The sequence below is a fragment of the Solanum stenotomum genome, chromosome 5 (assembly GCF_019186545.1).
Source record: "Solanum stenotomum isolate F172 chromosome 5, ASM1918654v1, whole genome shotgun sequence".
In the NCBI taxonomy this organism is placed as follows: Eukaryota; Viridiplantae; Streptophyta; class Magnoliopsida; order Solanales; family Solanaceae; genus Solanum; species Solanum stenotomum.
In genome coordinates, this window is record NC_064286.1 from 990,004 (window position 1) to 1,010,999 (window position 20,996).

General features: G+C 31.3%; 3 protein-coding genes and 1 pseudogene across 3 annotated transcripts; 2 read left to right on the plus strand and 2 right to left on the minus strand.

The window, feature by feature from the left end:
• Positions 1-940: 940 nt before the first annotated feature.
• On the minus strand, positions 941-2,864 carry LOC125865356 (uncharacterized; annotated as a pseudogene).
• Positions 2,865-5,038: 2,174 nt separating this feature from the next.
• LOC125865357 (probable mediator of RNA polymerase II transcription subunit 26b) lies at positions 5,039-7,649 on the plus strand. The gene is made up of 9 exons (XM_049545550.1): positions 5,039-5,642; positions 5,909-5,977; positions 6,062-6,144; positions 6,561-6,613; positions 6,699-6,820; positions 6,920-6,947; positions 7,033-7,247; positions 7,326-7,416; positions 7,546-7,649. Exons 1-9 carry the CDS (start codon positions 5,166-5,168, stop codon positions 7,647-7,649), a joined length of 1,242 nt encoding a protein of 413 aa, XP_049401507.1. The 5' UTR covers positions 5,039-5,165.
• A 483-nt stretch (positions 7,650-8,132) lies between these two features.
• Positions 8,133-9,818, minus strand: LOC125864999 (uncharacterized). The gene is made up of 3 exons (XM_049545150.1): positions 9,402-9,818; positions 8,660-8,889; positions 8,133-8,580 (listed from the first exon to the last, which is right to left on the minus strand). Exons 1-3 carry the CDS (start codon positions 9,778-9,780, stop codon positions 8,302-8,304), a joined length of 888 nt encoding a protein of 295 aa, XP_049401107.1. The 5' UTR covers positions 9,781-9,818; the 3' UTR covers positions 8,133-8,301.
• A 4,673-nt stretch (positions 9,819-14,491) lies between these two features.
• On the plus strand, positions 14,492-18,151 carry LOC125864976 (auxin efflux carrier component 1-like). The gene is made up of 6 exons (XM_049545125.1): positions 14,492-16,096; positions 16,731-16,995; positions 17,073-17,158; positions 17,260-17,417; positions 17,508-17,584; positions 17,772-18,151. Exons 1-6 carry the CDS (start codon positions 14,965-14,967, stop codon positions 17,836-17,838), a joined length of 1,785 nt encoding a protein of 594 aa, XP_049401082.1. The 5' UTR covers positions 14,492-14,964; the 3' UTR covers positions 17,839-18,151.
• The last annotated feature ends 2,845 nt before the right edge of the window (positions 18,152-20,996 follow it).

Consider the following 20,996-nt stretch of genomic DNA (forward strand, 5'->3'; position numbering starts at 1 on the left):
TTTTAAAATGTTGTTCAAATTATACATTTTCCTGTTGGAAGGATCTGAATTGTCCCCCGATTTTCGACTTTTTTAAACATTAGCCTGCCCTTTATTTTATTTCTTTCATAGAAATGCCCTGAATTGCAATTTGCACATCAGAATAAGTGCATTTATATGTGACTGGACCATTTTGTATACAAATGATTCAAATATGAAAGAAATACAAAAGTTGGACTTGTTCAGCTATTTGTTCCATCAAGCTACTTGTCTGGCTCATAATTCATCCCATCCTTTATGTAAATGTAAATGTGTTTTTATTAAAAGAAACTTTATATGCTTTTAATAATTCATGGCTCATAATTCATCATCCTGGATTCACATCGGAAAGTCCCACTTAGTGAAGAAAAATGCTCCCTCTTAAAAGCAACTTTATATATGCTGGGAGATTTCTTGTTAAGGATGTAGGAGTACAACGTATGATGGTAGAATAGTATATTTTTAATGCACCTATTTGATCATGATCTCTATTATGGTTTCAGACATTCAATTATCATAGTTCACATCTATTATAAGAATTGGTGCATTTGTAAGTCGACGCAAGAAATAATCAAATAATCTCAAACGTCATTTATCCTCAACACATAATATATGTTATTTGCACCTTTTAACTAGTAGTGTAATCAAAATTTTCACTACATGAATTTAAAATATAAAGATGTTAATATATGAAGAAGTCACGGAGATTCAACATATATATACACATATAAACGCGCAAGGAAATTCAACATATATATATCTATAATATACAAAATAAAATAAAAGATTTCGAAGAAAATTATACTACCTTTTGCAGTACCCTAATCAGCCCATGCATGTTCCTTCACATTAAATGACAATAATAGCTAGCTAGGGGCCATTCATATTCAAATATTTGCCATCATATTTCAAGAAAAGGTAATACTAGGAAACATTTCATAATATCTAGCTAGGAAACATTTCTTATTACAACAACAATAACAACAACAACAAAATAATTCATTAATATAATACATAGAAAAATCTTTGTATAACTACGCCATTTGCCCAAATATCTTATGGACTTTAAGAGAAAATTCGACTATTATAGTGACATGCATAACGTTACATAAGATGACACTGTTATAAAGATGTCTGGCTGTAGTGATCATCAAGTGGCATAACTTAGAGAGAAGAAAAGATAGGAAAGCCAGGTAGTGAGTAACCAACATCAACAATAAATATATTGCCAGATACATAATTTGAAGAATCATGGACCAAATATCTCACTAGTGAAGTCAATGCTGGATCAGTTGTACCAAAAGTTTTAAGTGGAATGCTTCTTTTTGCTACATTTTTTAGCCAATCTTTTTTCATTAAATTCTCAGTCAGCTCTGATTTGAAAAGACCTGGAGCTATTGTATTCACTCTAATATTGTGTTCTCCCAATTCTAATGCCATTATCTGCAAATTTCATAAACAAAGTTAGTATGATAAGTGTTTGATACGACAAACGTCATTTTTCATTTTCTAAACATAAAGTGAGAAAAGTCATTTTTCCCTTTTTAGTGAAAAAAAATATTTTCTAACAACCGAACACTAAAAATGATCAAAAAATGTTTTTCTTGGTACCAAACAAAATTTAACTTTTCATTTAGGGTTAGTTTATAACCTTTGTCATAGTATCCATACCAGCCTTGGAAGAACTATAAGCAATACAACCCGGCAATAAAACTCTATTTAAACCAGAAAGTGATGAAATATTAATAATTGAGCCTCCTTTTTCGAAGCTTGCATTTGTCTTCCAACATATTTGGAAACTAACCAAGATCCTGTCAAATTTGTTCTGAAAGTGTTTTCCCACTCTTCCTCAGAAACATCCACTGAAAATTTTGTTCCTCCTATGTATAAACACAAAATAGATTCATATTATATATATAGATATATATAAAATTAAATTAAAGTAGCTTGTGCCGAAAAATAATAAGAAGTGCAATGAATTAATGATCCGAAATTCACGAATATTCTACTCTACTAAGACCAAGATGGATATATTGTCAAAAATGTAAAGGACGTAGGATGGATAATTGGTCAGATCTAATACGGATAATAAGAGTATCAAGCATGAAATCAAGATTTTATTAGGATATTATTTCGGATCTTGTCCTTTCAATAACTTACCAAACAAAGGCTAAGAAAAATACTATAAAATACATTTTTTAAAAATAATAATAATAATAATTATTATTATTATATAAATTGTTGAATTAATCTCCTTTGGTATAAATAAATATTTTATTTAGTGACAAAGCGGTTCAAAAAGTATGTCATGTTATGAGTCGAATCTTAAATGTGATATATCTTTTAGTATTTTAGCTCCATCGTGACTACAAGTATTAAATATAAATATTTTGTGAATTTCATACGAAACTACTTATTTATTCATGTTTTTACTAACCAAGAACACATACATTTTGTTGGTATAAACTTTTTTACGTACCTCTAACGCCAGCATTGTTAATAAGAGCATCAATGTGACCAAAAGCATCCCAAGCTTTCTTTACTGATGCTTCAATAGTTGTACCATCAGCAGTAACATCAAGTTCAATAGCCATAGCTCTAACCAAATGAGAATTTGTATTAATTTCATCACAAAGGGACTTCAACCTGTCCGCACGATGAGCACCCGCCACGACTCTGCACCCGGACCTAGCTAGGTCAAGGCAGAATTCGCGGCCGAGCCCCGCCGACGCACCGGTTACAAACACCACTTTGCCTTCCAATTGTAGCCATGGCTCCAAATGGTTAGCCACATTGTTCATTTTTTGAGTCCTTGGCTCAGCATATTTTGGTACTTGTGTTGTCATTATTATATTGTGCTAGCTATGGGACTTGCTAGAAGTTTCTGTTCTGTTTTTAAGGTAGGTAAGATGTGGACATCTATACAAGTAAATTTTTTTGAATAGGGGACATAAATTTTTTTTAATAGAAATTAGAAAAACATGGTCCATGCATATGTATGTGGTTCATAGGTTCTACTAAGGATGTGAGGTAGATATAAAACTAATTATTGATTTTTTCCAAAATAAGGGCCCAATGGATCATATTATAAGTTTTATTATCATCAAAAGTTATGCTGGCCTGGTAATTAATACTTATCCATCTTTAACAAACATCTCGAATTTAAGCTCTAGAAGTTTATAAGAAGTTGTCTTTGATAGTGAGAGAATTTTTTAGTACAAATTCAGATTAGTCGGGCCTTAAAAACGAATTCCTATCATCAAATGGAAACGAAAAGGAAAGAGGTATTACAATAGATGAGTACAAACTACAAAGGGTTAAAGCTTTTAACTTTTGAGTATTTGGTAAAGTAGAGAAATCAGTAGAACATTAATTTCTTTTTTAAAAATTATCCAAACACTAAAGAAATATTTAAAAGCTATTTTCACTTTATAAAAAAACACTTAAAATAAGTCGATCTAAGGTTAGCAGCAAGAAGACAAAGACTTGTGGAAGAATGAAGAAAATCACAAGTAGCTTAAACTCATAAAACTAAAACATAGATCAATATTATGAGGGGAACATTTTCTTAAATTAAAATATGATCTATTACACTTTCATTTATTGCATATTTTGTCACCCTATGATGGTCCTATTAATATGGAATTTTATTCTATGAGAAGTCCTAGACATTCTATAATAATCTTGGAGCCCGTTAGGATTAGCTTAAATAAGTAGCTTTTAAGTCAAACTGAAATGACTTTTAAGTAAAAAAATAAAAAGTATAGGAAAACCTATTTTTGGTTTTTGATTTATTTTAAATTATTTTAAACTTATTTTAAGTCATTATTTTTACCTTGCCAAACACTTTTTAACTTATTTTAAATCATTTTTGACTTATTTAAATTATTTTTTATATTTATCAAACACTTCCAAAAGTCAAAATCGACTTAAAAGTATGTTTAACCAACTTTTAAGCCAATTCAAACACTCTCGTCAGAACAACTAAGCTGTTGTACGTTTGTTTTTTCCCTACCGTGCGTTTAACTTGTAAACCACCAGTTTTTCATGACAAAATTAATAACAACTACGTTGGTAGGTTTGCGTATTCAGAATTTTGAGATTGACTTAAAAGTTGGTCAAACTTACTTTAAAGTCAGTTTTGATTTTTAGAAGTGTTTGACAAATATAAAAAGTAACTTTAAATAAGTTAGAAAGTGTTTGGCAAGGTCAAAAATAACTTTAAATAAGTTAAAAATGACTTAAAATAAGTCAAAAATCAAATGTAGATCTCCATTATTTTTTATTTTTTTGACTTAAAAGTCATTTCAGTTTAATTTTTTATCTTTGACTTAAATTTTTTTTTTTTTAAAAGTCAATTCAAACGGGCTCTTAGTTGTGACATTATACATATGGACCTTTAATTTGTTTCCTTGTGTGTGTGATTGTTGTAATAATACATTATGTCAAAACAATATTTGTCAAATTACACCAAGCATAAATGAATAGGCCTAAAAGGCTAAAATTCAGTTAAGAACTTGAGATATACATTCCAAAATTTACATTTATGAAGTTTTTCCGCATATAGTAGAACAATCAAGTCATTGATTATTGTAATTAATTTTGTAACTAACATTAAATTTAGATGAGAACTTGAGATACATTGTCAAACTTTTTTCCATCAAAAATTAAAATTTTAGATTTTGGATATTATCAAAATTAGATAAAGATGGACTTTTTACTATTTGGGGGTTAAATAGTTGATCTTTTTTTTAANTTTTTAGTTCCTGGGTAGTGCCAAAATAGGATAAAATTGAATTTTTAGTCTTTGAGTGTTATGGATAGTTAATCAGGTTACCAAATATTCCATATTTAGTTTTTGGGTAGTGTCAAAATAGGATAAAGATTGATTTTTTACTCTCTGGGTGTTACTGATAGTTAAATTTTTTTATCAGAAATTCAATTTTTAGTCTCTGGGTAGTGTAAAAATTGGATAAAGATTGAACTTCTAACTCTTTGGGTGTTATAGATAGTTAATGTTTTTAGTCAAAAATTCAATTTTTAGTTTTTGGGTATAATAAAGATTGAATTTTTACTCTCTGGATGTTATAGATAGTTAATATTTTTAGCTTGGGGTTGTTGTTTAGAAAGGTTCTTGATTCACAATCATGAAAAAGATGTCTGGGGAACTTAGGCAATGGAGAGCCTATTTTAGGTCATCAAACTTGGATATTTTTTATATCATTGAATCTGCATTAAGAGTAGCAGCCATTGATCACCCAAAAGAGTTTAAATTAAGAAGAGATGGAATTAATGAGCTACTCTTCTCAATTGGGGGTTTTGATAGTGATAAGGCAGAAAATGTTGTTGATGTTGAGGGAGATAAGGGTAAAAGAAAGTGTAAAAATGAGTTAGTTAGAGAGTTAAATGATTGTGATGTTGAAAAAAGGAAAAGTGAAAGCAATGTTGAAGTTGAGGCATTGAGTGATGAGATAGAGGAAGAGTCTCGAGTTGTTAACGAGGCTCTATCGATCAAGAACAGCTATGTTGAAGTTGAGGCATTGAGTGATGAGATAGAGGAAGAGTCTCGAGTTGTTAACGAGGCTCTATTGATCAAGAAAATCATTGATAACAATCAAAATGAGGTACATATCAATAGAGTGATTTTACTTCACTCAATTGAACTATTTTTTGCTATTGTTGGTTTTGTACATGTTTTCTTGATTTTTTTTATACCTTATGAAGTAAGATATTTTTTTTGTCTATATTGATACTTGATTGTAGTTAGTCTATGAAACAATGTAGAAATGTGATGCCATTTAGTTTCCTTTTTATCTGCTTTGAAATGTTTTTTACTTGAATCGAAGGTCTTCAGTTGTAAGATTTTGATAGTGTTATGTTCTTTTGACAGTCTGATTCGAATATATATAAGAGCTTAAAGAGGCTTCAAATGATGGCTTTGTCCGTGGAGATTCTGCAGGTTTGATCTTTTATCAATGTATTGATTTGATTTGCAATTTCTTTTATCAGCAATTCCTACTCAACGTATATATTTTTATATCAGAACACAGAAATTGGGAAGTCTGTTACTACTCTCAGATGGCACAACTCAAAAAATATTCGATGTCTGGCCAGGAAGATGGTCAAGTATGTCACTCTTTCCTTATTGCTGCTGAACTATGACATGATGCTTCATTTAATATAGTTTTGAACAATATTTCTTTTTGAGTTATCGCACCATTTTGTCATCACTTGCAGCTTTTGTTGGATTTTCATATCGTTTTTTTATTAATTTACATGCTAGCGTGGATAATACAGGGAGTGTGATGATGTCCTTACCTTATTTGTACAGTTTTCTGCTTCAGTACTATTAAGTAATTGAAGCATATACCTAGTTTCACCACTTTGTGCACTTAACCGCGACTTTTTGTGTTTGATTGTGGTTATATAAGAAACTGTCGTTGTGTAGAAACATTGATTGTTCCCTTACAATGACTTAAATTAGACTGGATGGATGTGGTAAACGAGTGTCGTTGTGTTTATTCCTTTCTCATGCATCACAGGGGGTGGATTGAAATGGTACAAGAGTGGATGGATGCTCGAGCAACATTAACAGGTCCTCCAAAATTTAGTGTTCTGTATTCTATGTTTAAGGTCATTATTGAAGTCTAATGTGGTGAGTTGTGAAATTATTGGTACAGAAAGGAACTCTGAGTCCACGAAAGCATTCGTTGTTGATGAAGAAGACGGAGGACTTCCTGCTCCGCCCTTGGAGGACATACCTTTCCTTTTCACTCAGACCACTGAAATCGAGTTGTCACAAGTATGCCTAACGTCTTACCTTTCTTCGACAAAATCATTTATCTTTACCTTCATGATTGAAACTGACTCGTTTTCATCATTCCCTATATATTAAATGTAGATCTTTGATGGCATGGATGATGATGGAAGTGAGTAGAAACTTTTGTCCTTATAATAATTTCAAATCTAGTCTTTTCTATTCGATTCTTCTTCTAATCGTGTATTTTCTTTCAGATGTTATAATCAGCGTGGGCCAAAAGGACGAGCAAGAAAAGAAACAAACTTCAGTACTTGTCAAACCAAATATGCCTCCCGGAGGCAACTCAGGACGTGGAAGAACAACTAAGCCAACACTCGAACAGAAGCTCAACAATGATCATGAAATGAAATTCAAGGAGAAATCTGACAAAAGAAAAATTCAAACAAGGCTTGTGTCTACTCAACAAAACGTGAGTATTCGAAGGGTGTGAATTTCTAGTTCATGTAAAACTTCGATTTCTAACTAACAGTTCATTTTGTTGTATCAGAAACTGAAAAGCCCCGATGAGGATGCAGAACATTTGAAACTTGAGGCCACAAAGCGAAAGCTCCATGAGTGTTACCAAGAAGTTGAAAATGGTTAGTTTGGTTTCTTATTTATCTTTATCTTCATGATTGAAACTGACTCGTTTTCATCATTCCCTATATCTAACTCATTGTGCACTACAAAATATGTCTGATGATATTTCCTTATTAATTGTTCTTCAGCCAAGAGGCAGAGGATTCAAGTAATGAAGTTGAAGGACATACCCAAGCAAGGCCGTGGCATTAGAAAGCCTCATAATAGGCCTTTGGTAAATAGGCGTCAATGAATCATTTCTTCGCCTTTGTTAGTCAATCTTGTCAGTGAAGACTCGTGTCAATGATATCAACTAATAACTCAACATACAGTAGATCTCGTCTGGTTAGGAGAGGTGCGTGTTTTAAAATGTTGTTCAAATTATACATTTTCCTGTTGGAAGGATCTGAATTGTCCCCCGATTTTCGACTTTTTTGAACATTAGCCTGCCTTTTATATTATTTCTTTCATAGAAATGCCCTGAATTGCAATTTGCTCATCAGAATAAGTGCATTTATATGTGGCTGGATCATTTTGTTTACAAATGATACAAATATGAAAGAAATACAAAAGTTGGACCTATTTGATCATGATCTCTATTATATTCAATTATCATAGTGTCACATCATTGGTGCATTTGTATGTCGACGCAAGAAATAATCAAATAATCTCAAACGAATTGGTACATACAAGGAAATATTTCATAATATCTAGGAAACATTTCTTATTACAACAAAAAAAAAACCATTAATATAATACATAGAAAAATCATTTTATAACGACGCCATTTGCCCAAATATCTTATGGATGCTTCCAAAGGAAATTTGACTATTATAGTGACATATCGTTACAGAAGATGATTGTTATAAAGATGTCTGACTGTAGTGATCATCAAGCGGCATAACTTAGAGAGAAGAAAAGATAGGGACGCCAGGTAGTGTGTAACCAGCATCAACAATAAATATATTGCCAGATACATAATTTGAAGAATCATGGACCAAATATCTCAATAGTGAAGTCAATGCTGGATCAGTTGTACCAAAAGTTTTAAGTGGAATACTTCTTTTTGCTACATTTTTTAGCCAATCTTTTTTCACTAAATTCTCAGTAATCTCTGATTTGAAAAGACCTGGTGCTATTGCATTCACTCTAATATTGTGTTCTCCCAATTCTAATGCCATTACCTGCAAATTTCATAAACAAAGTTAGTATGATAGGTGTTTGATACGACAAACGTCATTTAATTTAGGGTTAGGTTATAACCTTTGTCATAGAATCCATAGCAGCCTTAGAGGAACTATAAGCAATACCACCACGCATTAAAGCTCTATTTAAACCAGAAATAGATGAAATATTAATAATTGAGCCTCCTTTTTTTGAAGCTTGCATTTGTCTTCCAACATATTTGGAAACTAACCAAGACCCTGTCAAATTTGTTCTTAAAGTATTTTCCCACTCTTCCTCAGAAATATCCACTGAAGATTTTATCCCTCCTATATATAAAACACACAAAATAGATTCATATTATATATATGAAATTATATTAAAGTAGCTTGAGCCAAAAAATTATACTGCATATATATAGAAGTGCAATGAATTAATGATTCAGAATTCACGAAAACTTTCAATAACTTACTAAACAAAGGCTAAGAAAAAAAAAACTATAAAATACAATGTTTTTAATTATTATTGTACAAATTGTTGAATTAATCTTCTTTGATATAAATAAATATTGTATTTAGTGACAAAGCGTTTCAAAAAGTATGTCATGCTATGAGTCGAATCTCAAAATGTCATATATGTATTTTAGTATTTTAGCTCCATCGTGATTACAAGTATTAAATATAAATATAAATATTTTGTGAATTTCGTAAGAAACTACTTATTCATTCGTGTTTTTACTAAAATCGAACCGAAATTAATAAATAAAATTGATAAATTCTAAAATCGACCGAACCGATCGATATACAACACATATTTTGTTGGTATAAACTTTTTTACGTACCTCTAACGCCAGCATTGTTAATAAGAGCATCAATGTGACCAAATGCATCCCAAGCTTTCTTTACTGATGCTTCAATAGTTGTACCATCAGCAGTAACATCAAGTTCAATAGCCATAGCTCTAACTAAATGAGAATTTGAACTAGCCATTGTATTAATTTCATCACAAAGGGACTTCAACCGGTCCACCCTACGAGCACCCGCAACCACTCTGCACCCGGACCTAGCTAGGTCAAGGCAGAATTCGCGGCCGAGCCCCGCCGAAGCACCGGTTACAAACACCACTTTGCCTTCCAATTGTAGCCATGGCTCCAAATGGTTAGCCACATTGTTCATTTCTTGAGTCCTTGGCTCAACATATTTTGGTACTTGTGTTGTCATAATTATATTGTGTTAGCTATGGGACTTGGTAGGAGTTTATTAATTCTTATATAATTAGATGTGTACATATATATAGGTCAATTTTTTGAAAAGGTGAATTGAATAGGGGACATAAATTTTATTTTTAATAGAAATTAAAAAAACATGGTTCATGCATATGCATGTGGTTGATAGGTTCTAGTAAGGATGTGAGGTAGATATAAAACTCATCATTGATTTTTTCCAAAATGAGGACCCCATGGACCACACTATAAGTTTTATAATCATCCAAAGTGATGCCGGAATGGTAATTAAAACTTCTCAATCTTTAACAAACATTTCAAATTCAAAATTTAGATATATATATATATAAGAAATCGTATTTAATAGTGAACGCTCTAATTTATCCTAAAGTAGAATTTTTCAATACAAATTCAACTTAATCAGGCCTTAAAACGAATTCCTAACATCAAATGGAAAACGAAAAGGAAAGAGGTATTACAATAGATGAGTACTAAAACTTTTGAGTGTTTGGTAACGTAGAGAAATCAGTAGAACATTAATTTCATTTTTAAAATTAATTCAAACACTAAAAGAAATATTTATAAGTTATTTTCACTTTATAAAAAACACTTAAAATAAGTCGATTTAAGTTGGTTAGCTCTATGAAGACAAAGACTTGTGGAAGAAAGAAGAAAAGCACAAGTAGTTTAAACCCATAAAACTTAAACATGCATAGATGAATATGAGGGAAACATTTTCTTAAATTACTAAAATATGGTCTATTACACTTTCATTTATTGCATATTTTGTCACCCTATGGTGATCCTATAAATATGGAATTCTATTCTATGAGAAGTCCTATTCATTTTATAATAGTCTTAGTCAAAACAGCTAAGTTGTTGTACGTTTGTTTTTTCCCTATAGTACGTAAAACTCGTAAACCACTTATTTTTCATGACAAAATTAATGGAGTAACAACTAAGTCGGTAGCTGGGTTCCAGCAAGGGTTATAAATTTACATGAAAAAAAAATAACTTTTTTTTTATAGAACCACCAGTAGATAATTTTATCTTTCATATAAAATAGATAATTTCATGATTTTGGTATAAACTATCATAGATTTCTCACTTTCCCCAAAAATGCCTTTTGAGCTTTTGTGTAGAGTACAATAGGACATGATAATAATTATAACCAATTAACTAATTTAAATTCACATACTAGTATTAGAGAGCGCTTTTTAAGTGTTTCGTATAAAAAGTTTTTCTATTTCTAGAGTTTTAGATTCTAAATTGTAAATTAAAAAGATGAAAGATCTTGTATATCTTATATTTAGGGCTGAGGGTAATTCTTAGAATCCCGAAATCATAAGTTTCACTTCTCATTTGTATTTCATCATACCTATTAGGTGATAAAGTAAAGATATATTTTTAACAAGACGCATTAGGGCAACACATAAATGGAGAAGGATACGGTATATATGGGTCAAAATTAAAGCTATTATTTTTCTGAATTTTTTTTGTGAGCCAGCTGGGTAGGTGGTAAAAACAATTATTTTCCTTTATATAATTCTCTGTATATGTATGCATGCGGGACAATTTTGCGCTAATTATCGTATACGTTCTCATCGTAAAAAGTACGTGTATTTCATACGTATAAATGTGTTGATTATACTAATAAATAACTCGAGCCCAATCTATAATACTAAATGAGCTATAGCCTATCAATTGGGGGAAAAAAGGAGGAGGAATTTTTACAAATAGTAACTATATATAATAAATGTAATTATGCTCCATAGCTATAGTTGACATATTTATGGGATGTGGCTGCTGTTTAAGCTACATCGTTTGTATAATTCGTGGGTACATTTGTATTTTTGTACAAACTCGGATTTCTACAAATACAAACATTTGATCTTTAAACAGTTATACAAATTATATTATACAAAATTACATTATAAAGTTATGCAAATTATGAATGATACAAACGTGCAAATTATATAAATTCAAAACCCAGTCCACGTAATTATCACCGAATATAGGTCGCGAGTGGTAGTTAACTTAAACTATAGCCATGATGACTAATAAACTAATACTGTAATTTCCCAAAAAAAAATGAGTTTATCTATCAAGCCCAAAACTTTGTCTTATTGGGCCCTATATTGTTAAGATTTTCTCTTTGAGAAAAATTTACCAAGAGCCCATGGGCTAATTTGTTAAGCTAAAATCTGCTGGTTAACTGAAAAGGAATAAGGCCTAAAGCCCATTCTGTTGTTTGAATTTCACATATGAATCCATAAAAGAAAAGACAATCATCGAAAATCCTAGTGCGATGGATAAGATCTCTACAATTTAATTACAGATTAAGAATTTCGAGTGAACAAAATTGTAATGAAGCATAAACATGACAATCAAACACTACTCTTTCTTAATAGGAAAAATAAAACTTCATTAAATAGTTTGTGAAGAGTATTTCTTACTTCATCTTTGATCTTTCCTTTCATATTTTGCTCAATTTTATACGACACGATTTTAAATTAATCAAATATTCGTATAAATATTGAACATCGAAAAAAAAATATGATCAAGGTAAGGACAAGAGGTAGGTGTTACTTATAAGCACGAGAACCTGAAAAGATTTTGGAAAGGAATTAAAGTACTAAAAAGAAGAATAAAAATGAAAGGGACATAACATAACAAGAAAGAATATAAACAAAAACATAGTTTATGTGGAAATAATGATTACTGCATCCTCTGTAGCACACAAAAAAATTGATGGGAATCTATAATATCTCCTCCTGCAATAATTACATATTAGATATTCTAAATCCAACTTTTATTTACTAGGTCACTTTCATCCCATATCTATACTATATAATAATAATAATATATTTGAATAATTATATGAGAAGAATTGAAAAGGATAAATATATATACAGAATTTATTCTAACGCATTTTGTGAAAATAAAAAGATTATTTCTAAAAAAAATAAAAAATCTTTACGTATTTCGTGAAGATACAAAATTATTTATAAAAGATTTTTGACTTTAAGTAACATAGTATATCAAAAATAGTTTTAAAAAGTATATGTAGATTTTGGACTTAATAACATGTTTATATTAGTATTTCTTTCACGTGAGATTTTACATTCTAAACTCCTAACATGTATTGTTTGCTTTGACTTAATAAATTACACTAATTTGCTTATTGAGTTCAAAACATGTGTAATATCTTCACTTTCCTCTCCATTTTGATATAGGAAGGTGTTTCTTTTAGTGACACTATCCAACTAATCCATAACTTTAAAAACTAATAAATCGCCTTGAGCATAACAAAGTGGTTTACAAGAATGATTTTGGAGGTGAACGTTTTTTACCCTATTTAGTTTTTGACAAAATTCTAAGTTAAACAAATTTTGATCTTTGATCTTAAAAGTTTGTTCATGGAACACATGAAGTCTAGTTTGAAGACCATTCATTTCAAGATCATTGGATATAATTTTTGAAATATAACATATCTTGTTACGTTTAGGCTCAACATTGGACCAATCATTCATGCTTAAATTAATCGGGTCAATTCAAATTGATTTTTTATTATATCTTATATATTTAAGATCATAAATTTAAATGCTTTAACTCACCCAATTATGAATATAATTGGAAAAAAAGAGAGGAAAACGCGCCTGCTCATAGAAGAAAAGTTTGTTTTTTCATCCGACAGCAGTAAAAGTTACAAAAATATTTTAAGGTAATAATAAAGCTGTAAAAAATTAAGTTAAGTAATCCCTAAAATAATTTTACGAAAAATAAAAAAGTGAAGAGAGAATCTTTCTGTTCCTCTTCTTTCCTTTTCTCTGATATTCTTGTTTGTTGAATGTTGGTCCTTTCCTTTTCTCTCATATAAATAAAATAAAATAAAAAATATACTTTCCAAATTATATTTATTATCGTTTTTAATTATCAGCTCCAGAAAATATAATCCACTGACTATATATCAAAGACAATTTTTTTTGAAATAATAATAATAATCCAATATCATAAAGTATATCTGATCTCAAGAAATACATTTTTATTGGTAAAATGATCAAAAAAATTAAATCACAAGTTGCTTAGCAATATGTAAATTTAATCTAATAAAATTGTGTAAAACACGTTGAATTTTACCACCTCAGTGGAGGAAGACAATTTAAACTCAAATTTCATTTCTTTAGTTTTGTACTATCATAATTAGGCTCATTTAATTCTTGTTCATGTTCTAGCTAACATGTCTGAACGTGTAAAAGGTGTAAAGTCAATTTATCTCTTTTTATAATTTTAGATAATCGTTAATTCTTAAATTAACTTTTGAAACTGTGATAGACGCAAAGTATAAATCTTTAATATCATATTAGAATTAGATCAATTCAATTCTTGTTCAAGATTTAATTAATAAATCTATACATACGTCTTTGGGCAATTCTTACCTTTCTATATTAAATTAAGCTCAAAATTCATTTCCTTATAAAACATTGATAGAAGTTAACAATATTATGACATCAACAAAAAATTCTCATACTTCTTGATTGAATATTTATTTGCATTCATTTTCATTTTCCCTCTCTCTTGGTTTTTTTTTTAAGAGAAATGAGAATTACCTATTTATCCAACAAATATTAAAATGTTTTAGTGTGTTATAGAGCTCTTAGGAGGCCTCTCTCTCATCATGAAAAGACTTACTAAAAAGAAGAAGCTTTTTCCAAAGGACCTCAGCTTTTACTTCTTTGTCTGCCATTTAATTTCCTTAAATATATCATATCACTTCTTTCATCTCCCACACAAAAACCTCTTCTTTTTTTCACTTCTCACTCTCCCTTTTAAAAACAACTAGTAGCAAGTAGCTCTTTTCTAGCTATATCTTTCTTTAAGCTAAGAAGGTTTCTCCCATTTCTTAGTATTTATGATTTAGAGGTGAGAAAGAAGGAGAAAAACTGAAGTGGGGTTTTGTACTTGAAGGAAAGTTTGGATCTTTTTATGTTCTTGAAAAACCCCATGTGAGTTTTGTGATCAAAAATCCATTTTTCTGATCTATACTTTGTTTTGTGAAGGGAAAGTTTGAATCTTTTTGAGTTCTTGCATAACCCCATGTGAGTTTTGTGATCAAATATCCATTTCTTGATCTGTACTTTGTTTTGTGAAGTGAAAAGTTTGAATCTTTGTAAGAAAAAAAATGATATCACTTTCAGACCTTTACCATGTTCTTACTGCTGTAGTTCCACTGTATGTAGCAATGATCTTAGCTTATGGTTCAGTAAAATGGTGGAAAATTTTCAGCCCTGACCAATGTTCTGGAATCAATAGATTTGTTGCTCTTTTTGCTGTTCCATTGCTATCTTTTCATTTCATTGCTTCCAACAATCCATATGCAATGAACTACAGGTTCATAGCTGCTGACACTCTTCAGAAAATCATAGTTCTTTTTGTTCTAGCTATTTGGTCAAGAGTTAGCTCAAGGGGGTCCCTTGAATGGTCCATTACTTTGTTTTCACTGTCCACTTTACCAAACACTTTAGTTATGGGGATCCCTTTGTTAAAGGGTATGTATGGTGATGCCTCAGGAAGCTTAATGGTCCAAATTGTTGTGCTTCAATGTATCATTTGGTACACTTTGATGCTTTTCTTGTTTGAGTATAGAGGGGCAAGAATGCTTATTGCAGAACAGTTTCCTGACACTGGAGGGTCCATTATTTCCTTTAAAGTGGATTCTGATATTATTTCATTAGATGGTAAAGAGCCATTGGAAACTCAAGCTGAAGTTGGTGATGATGGGAAACTTCATGTAACTGTTAGAAAATCTACTAGTTCAAGGTCTGAAATTTTTTCAAGAAGATCCCATGGTCCTAATTCTGGTCTTTCATTAACTCCTAGACCATCCAACTTAACTAATGCTGAGATTTATTCATTGCAATCTTCAAGAAATCCAACTCCTAGAGGCTCAAGCTTTAACCATACTGATTTTTACTCAATGGTGAATGGTAAAAATGCAAATATGAGTCCAAGGAATTCAAATTTTGGGAACTATGGTCATGATGAGGAGAGTGGTGTTGCTGGATTTGGGAGAGGAAATGGGGTTTATGGACAGGGAAATGCAGGGTACCCTGCTCCTACTAATGCTGGAATCTTTTCTCCAGCCACTGGACCAGTGACCAAGAAGAAGGCTAATGGGGGTACAGAAGGTGGAAAAGATCTTCACATGTTTGTTTGGAGTTCAAGTGCTTCACCAGTATCTGAAGGAGGGATTCATGTCTTTAGGGGAGGAGGTGACTATGGTAATGAGCTTGGTGTTGGAGCCCACCCCAAAGGTATAACTACATTCTTGAACTGCGAATAATATACCATGTACCGTGCTGTACTAGTTGTTTTTCCAAATTTTAATTGATTTTGGTTGACTTATTATGGATTTTGTGTTGCTTGTTCTTGTTACTTGTATGTTGTAATGCAGTGCAGTCCCACTTAATTGGGGTGTACATTGACCCCTACCTCAGAGGTAAAGAGGTTGTTTCTGATTGACCCTTGGTTCAACTAGATAGATTTTTAGATTTGTGTTTGATTAATCTGTGGAGGGTTGAAGGTTGGAGTTTGTTAAGTAATTTGGCATTATTGAGTTGTTTTCTTTCATTAGTTTCTTGTTTCAGGCATAATTTTGGAGCCTTGCATATCCAATCCCTGAAATTATGGCCATATTTTTGTCTTTTTCTTGAGACAAACATGCTTGTATTACTTTTGTCTTCTCATGTTGCATAGGAAATTGGTTGAGTATCTACTGTAACACCTTATTTCCTTCATCATGTCTGGTAATTTTTAGTAAGCCATGCATAAATCCAAACTAGTTGGACCGACTGTATGAATCGTTTGTATCCATGCGTGTTTCATTTTAATATTAAAAAACTTATCTAGGTATTCTCTTATTGATTGAATGTTTTTTCCTCACATTAGATTATGATGAATTTGGCCGAGAAGAGTTCACATTTGGAAACAAACAGAACCTGAATGGAAATGACCGGGAAGGGCCAGTTGTGCGCTCGAGCTCCACAACCGAGCTCCGTCCCAAGATTGCTCAAGAAGAGACCAAGGCAACTGCCATGCCACCAGCTAGTGTCATGACCAGGCTCATTTTGATTATGGTGTGGCGAAAACTAATTAGGAACCCAAATACTTACTCCAGCCTCATTGGCCTAACTTGGTCCTTGGTCTCTTTCAAGTATGTTTACCCAAAATTTACTTAGTTTATATGCCATGGTCTATAATTAGACTTGTGACTAATGCCAAATCTTTTAGGTGGAATGTTCAAATGCCTGCGATTATAGCCAAATCAATATCGATTCTTTCTGATGCTGGTCTCGGAATGGCAATGTTTAGTCTTGGTATGTCTGATATAACAACTAGATAATCTTCACACGAAATTCCCTTTGTTCTTATGCGAGAATGTTAGTGTTTTAAACTGATTTTCATAATGGAACGACAGGTTTGTTCATGGCATTGTCGCCTAGAATCATTGCTTGTGGGAAAACAATTGCTCTCTTCTCAATGGGTGTGAGATTCCTTACTGGTCCTGCAGTTATGGCTGCTGCCTCCATTGCAGTCGGACTTCGAGGTGTCCTTTTGCATATTGCTATTGTTCAGGTAAACGATAATGAAGTTCATAACGATACATAAACATGCTTTTATTGCCACTCATATAAATGACAAATTTGCTTTAAATTCATTTTTCAGGCAGCACTACCTCAGGGAATTGTTCCATTCGTCTTTGCGAAGGAATACGGCGTCCATCCTGATATATTGAGCACAGGGTGAGGCCTCAAAACACACATCATGTTTTTTATCATGAAATGTGAATAATAAACATTCTTGAAATACTAAAACTTTTGAGGTTCTTGTTGAATGTAACTCAAGAATCTTGCCTATCAACTATAAAATGTTGTATGGTATTTTTGATTTTTAATATACACTAAATCATTTTTTTAATAATTATTGCAGGGTTATATTTGGGATGTTAGTAGCTCTTCCTATAACTTTGGTGTACTACATTTTGCTGGGACTTTGAAGCTGATGTTGAAGAACCAAGCTGCTGAAGTTTTTTGTAAAAGGAAAAAACTAAAGACCCTTTTGGCATTGGTCTTTTTTGCTACTAACAGAATATGAATTTCTCAGAAAAAGAAGAGAAAAAGGAGACAAAAATGAAAGCAAAGTGGAAGTGTGAATGGTCAATTGTTGGGAACAACCAATAGAGGATTTTTAGTGGAAAATTCTTTTGTTGTCTCTTTGTCCTCTCTTTACCTTTTTGAACTTGTGCTATCCTAGGCCTACATGTCTTTTGCTTCTTTTCAATGAAGAAAGTGATGTTTATTTTTTCTATATATATGTAGATGTCCATTGTCTTTTAGGAGTACCTTTTCTTTTGAAGCTTTCAAAAAGCTACTACTTAGTACTTACTAACCTTAATTAAACACAATTTATGTGTGAAAATGGGCTGCTTTTTTCTTTCTCATGGTTAATGTGTTCTTATAAAAGTGAAAAGAAAAAAAATTATGCACACTTTGTAAGTGTTTGGTGTGCTTTATATGTTTGTTTGGTGTGAAAAAAGAATTAAAGTGGATGTAAACTAGGTCCAAGTTAAAAGTAACTAAATAATAGGGCAAATGAACAAGATAGAACCTTTTGATAATTTATCCTTTTGAGTAGACTAGTTGAACTAGTCAGATCAATAAATTTCGAATACTAAATCTTTAATAGAAAAACTTATATGGTTATATTGTTGTCATAATTATTTATCTCCACTTTGTATACTGTTCCAGTCCCAGTGAATCTAGAGTTAAAAGATTTTCTCAGAAAAAAAATAAATTTTGGAGGCTCTTTGTTTTGAATTTACTACTATTATTTGTACATAACTTGAAGAAACAGAAAGAAATCTCATGTGCATTTAATTCTCTTTTGGTTGTTTATATCTGCCTCTTATTTTCCCGTAAGTTTGCAGAGCAAGTGAACAACTTCTATTACTTTTTGACAGTACAAATAATTATTTTTGTAGCACTAATTGCTTGTAATAAAGTTTAACAACTCTGCCCCCAACAACTTGCAACTAGGGTTTAAAAGTAATACTTAGTAGTAACAATATTTTCCATTATTAGTGATATTGTTCGCCTTGGATTTAAATTTATGTCACTAAAAGGAGTAAAGAATAAGACCACTTGGATGAAAATAACATTCACAAAAATGTTATAGTATAGGTTAGTATCGAACATAGAAGGCATTGATTGATAACAATAAAAGGATGGATGCTTGATTATGATACAATAGAGGTTTATTAGTTTAACTCGGTTGAACACTGTAATTGATGAATGAATAGGTAGTCGGTAGATTAGGTGCACCTCTCTCTAAGTGAGAAGTAATGAGACTAGTCTCCCCCCTTCCTAGGGTCTTAGACCCAATCATGCCTAGCACGAAGCACTCTAAGATAGGGTAGGCATTGACTAGTGTTCTCTCGCTTGGCTTGGCCCAAGTACCTATTTAAGATATTCTCGGAAAAAGTCATCCCACCCTTAATAAGATGGTTAAAGAGGCAACTACGGATTTCTGATTTCCAAATCGGAACTATGCTTATGATGTTACATAAGTGAGAGGATCATCTTCAAGTTAATTGAGTAACTATTTGTTTTAGCTATTGGTAAAATTTAAATAATAATAACAAGGAAAAATCTTTTTGGTCAGAATTTGGCTAGGCCAGAATGATATTTTATCTATGCTATTTTATATTTTAAAATATTTTTACCCTTTTAACTTTAATACATTTTAACTAAAAAATGGAAAAAATATCAGTTTATTTTAAAATTAAAAAAATATTATAATTTTAAAAATTTTCTGACCAAATTTTCTGGTCATTTAGCACTTCCCTAATAACAATATCATATCCAGAGAAATTCCATTAAGTGAAATTCGGAGAGGGCAGAATACACATAAATATTATTATTACCTTGTGGAGATTAAAGGATTTGTTTTCGAAAGACCGTCGAAAATTTATGAAAATGAAAAAATATTCATGACGTGTAATAAATAAAAAATATATAGACAAAAGATATCACCCATCATTTCAATTAATCAAAAGGCACCCCACGTTTTCAGGTAAAGCCTTTCAGCATATCCGGCATAAACTACATGCAATACTTATTATTTGAAAAGGTGACATCATATTAAACAACTATATAGTATATATATAATATTCACAAAAATGTTAATGTGTGTTGGATTATTGTCGATGATTGTGATTTCTCCATCCTGATCTCAATAGATTATCTTCAATTTGAGCCTACGTGAATGAAAAACAAATCATATTGAAAATAACCCTGTAAATGGGCACTGCAATGCATGAACATGTGTGGATCTAGGGGGTGCTCGATCTTTTATTGGGCATGAATTCAGATTTTATTGGATTTCATTGCGGATACGATGAAAAAAAAAAGGGGAACATTTTTAGTACTATATATTTGTTAGTTAATTCTAAGTGGCACCCAATAGTTGCTAATTACAAATTGAAACCTTTCTTTTTGGCAATAATTATAATGGATCTAAAGTACTACACTGAAATTTATTTACTCGACATGATAATGTTTAGTGAACAAAATGATTATTCCAGCTTGTTTAGATAAAAAAAATATTAGTACTTAACTACTTATAATTAAACTATTCATACCACATGCGCCACTAAGTCATTCTGCACCTTTTGAAGCTTTTTTCTTTCTTTATAATTACTATTATTATTATCAATATTAAGATTTAATTAACTAGTAAAGCTTTTATTTGTGACAAAATTCTATTAAGATGTTTAAATTTTGTCTGCCACTAAGACTAAGTCTTATAACGTGTAACTTTTCTTTGAAAACGATGAGCTCAACTAGAAAACACACTCCACATTAACTTAGAGATATAATCGATCGCTTCGTCTTTCACCTTTAATTTGTGAAATTCCACCGCTAAACTAACCACACTGTGCCCAACTTTGGTTCTAGGGGTGTTACTTACATGATGTATTCATTATCTGCTTCTGCTTTTTAATTATATATATATATATATATATATATATTTAGTAAATTTTTTCTGACGAATCAGTGTCACGTGACATTGGATTTTTTTTTTTTTTTGGGGTGGGGGTTTGGGGGCTGTTGGGGATAGGGCTATGGGATTCAGGCCCAAGTTTAAAGGCCCAAA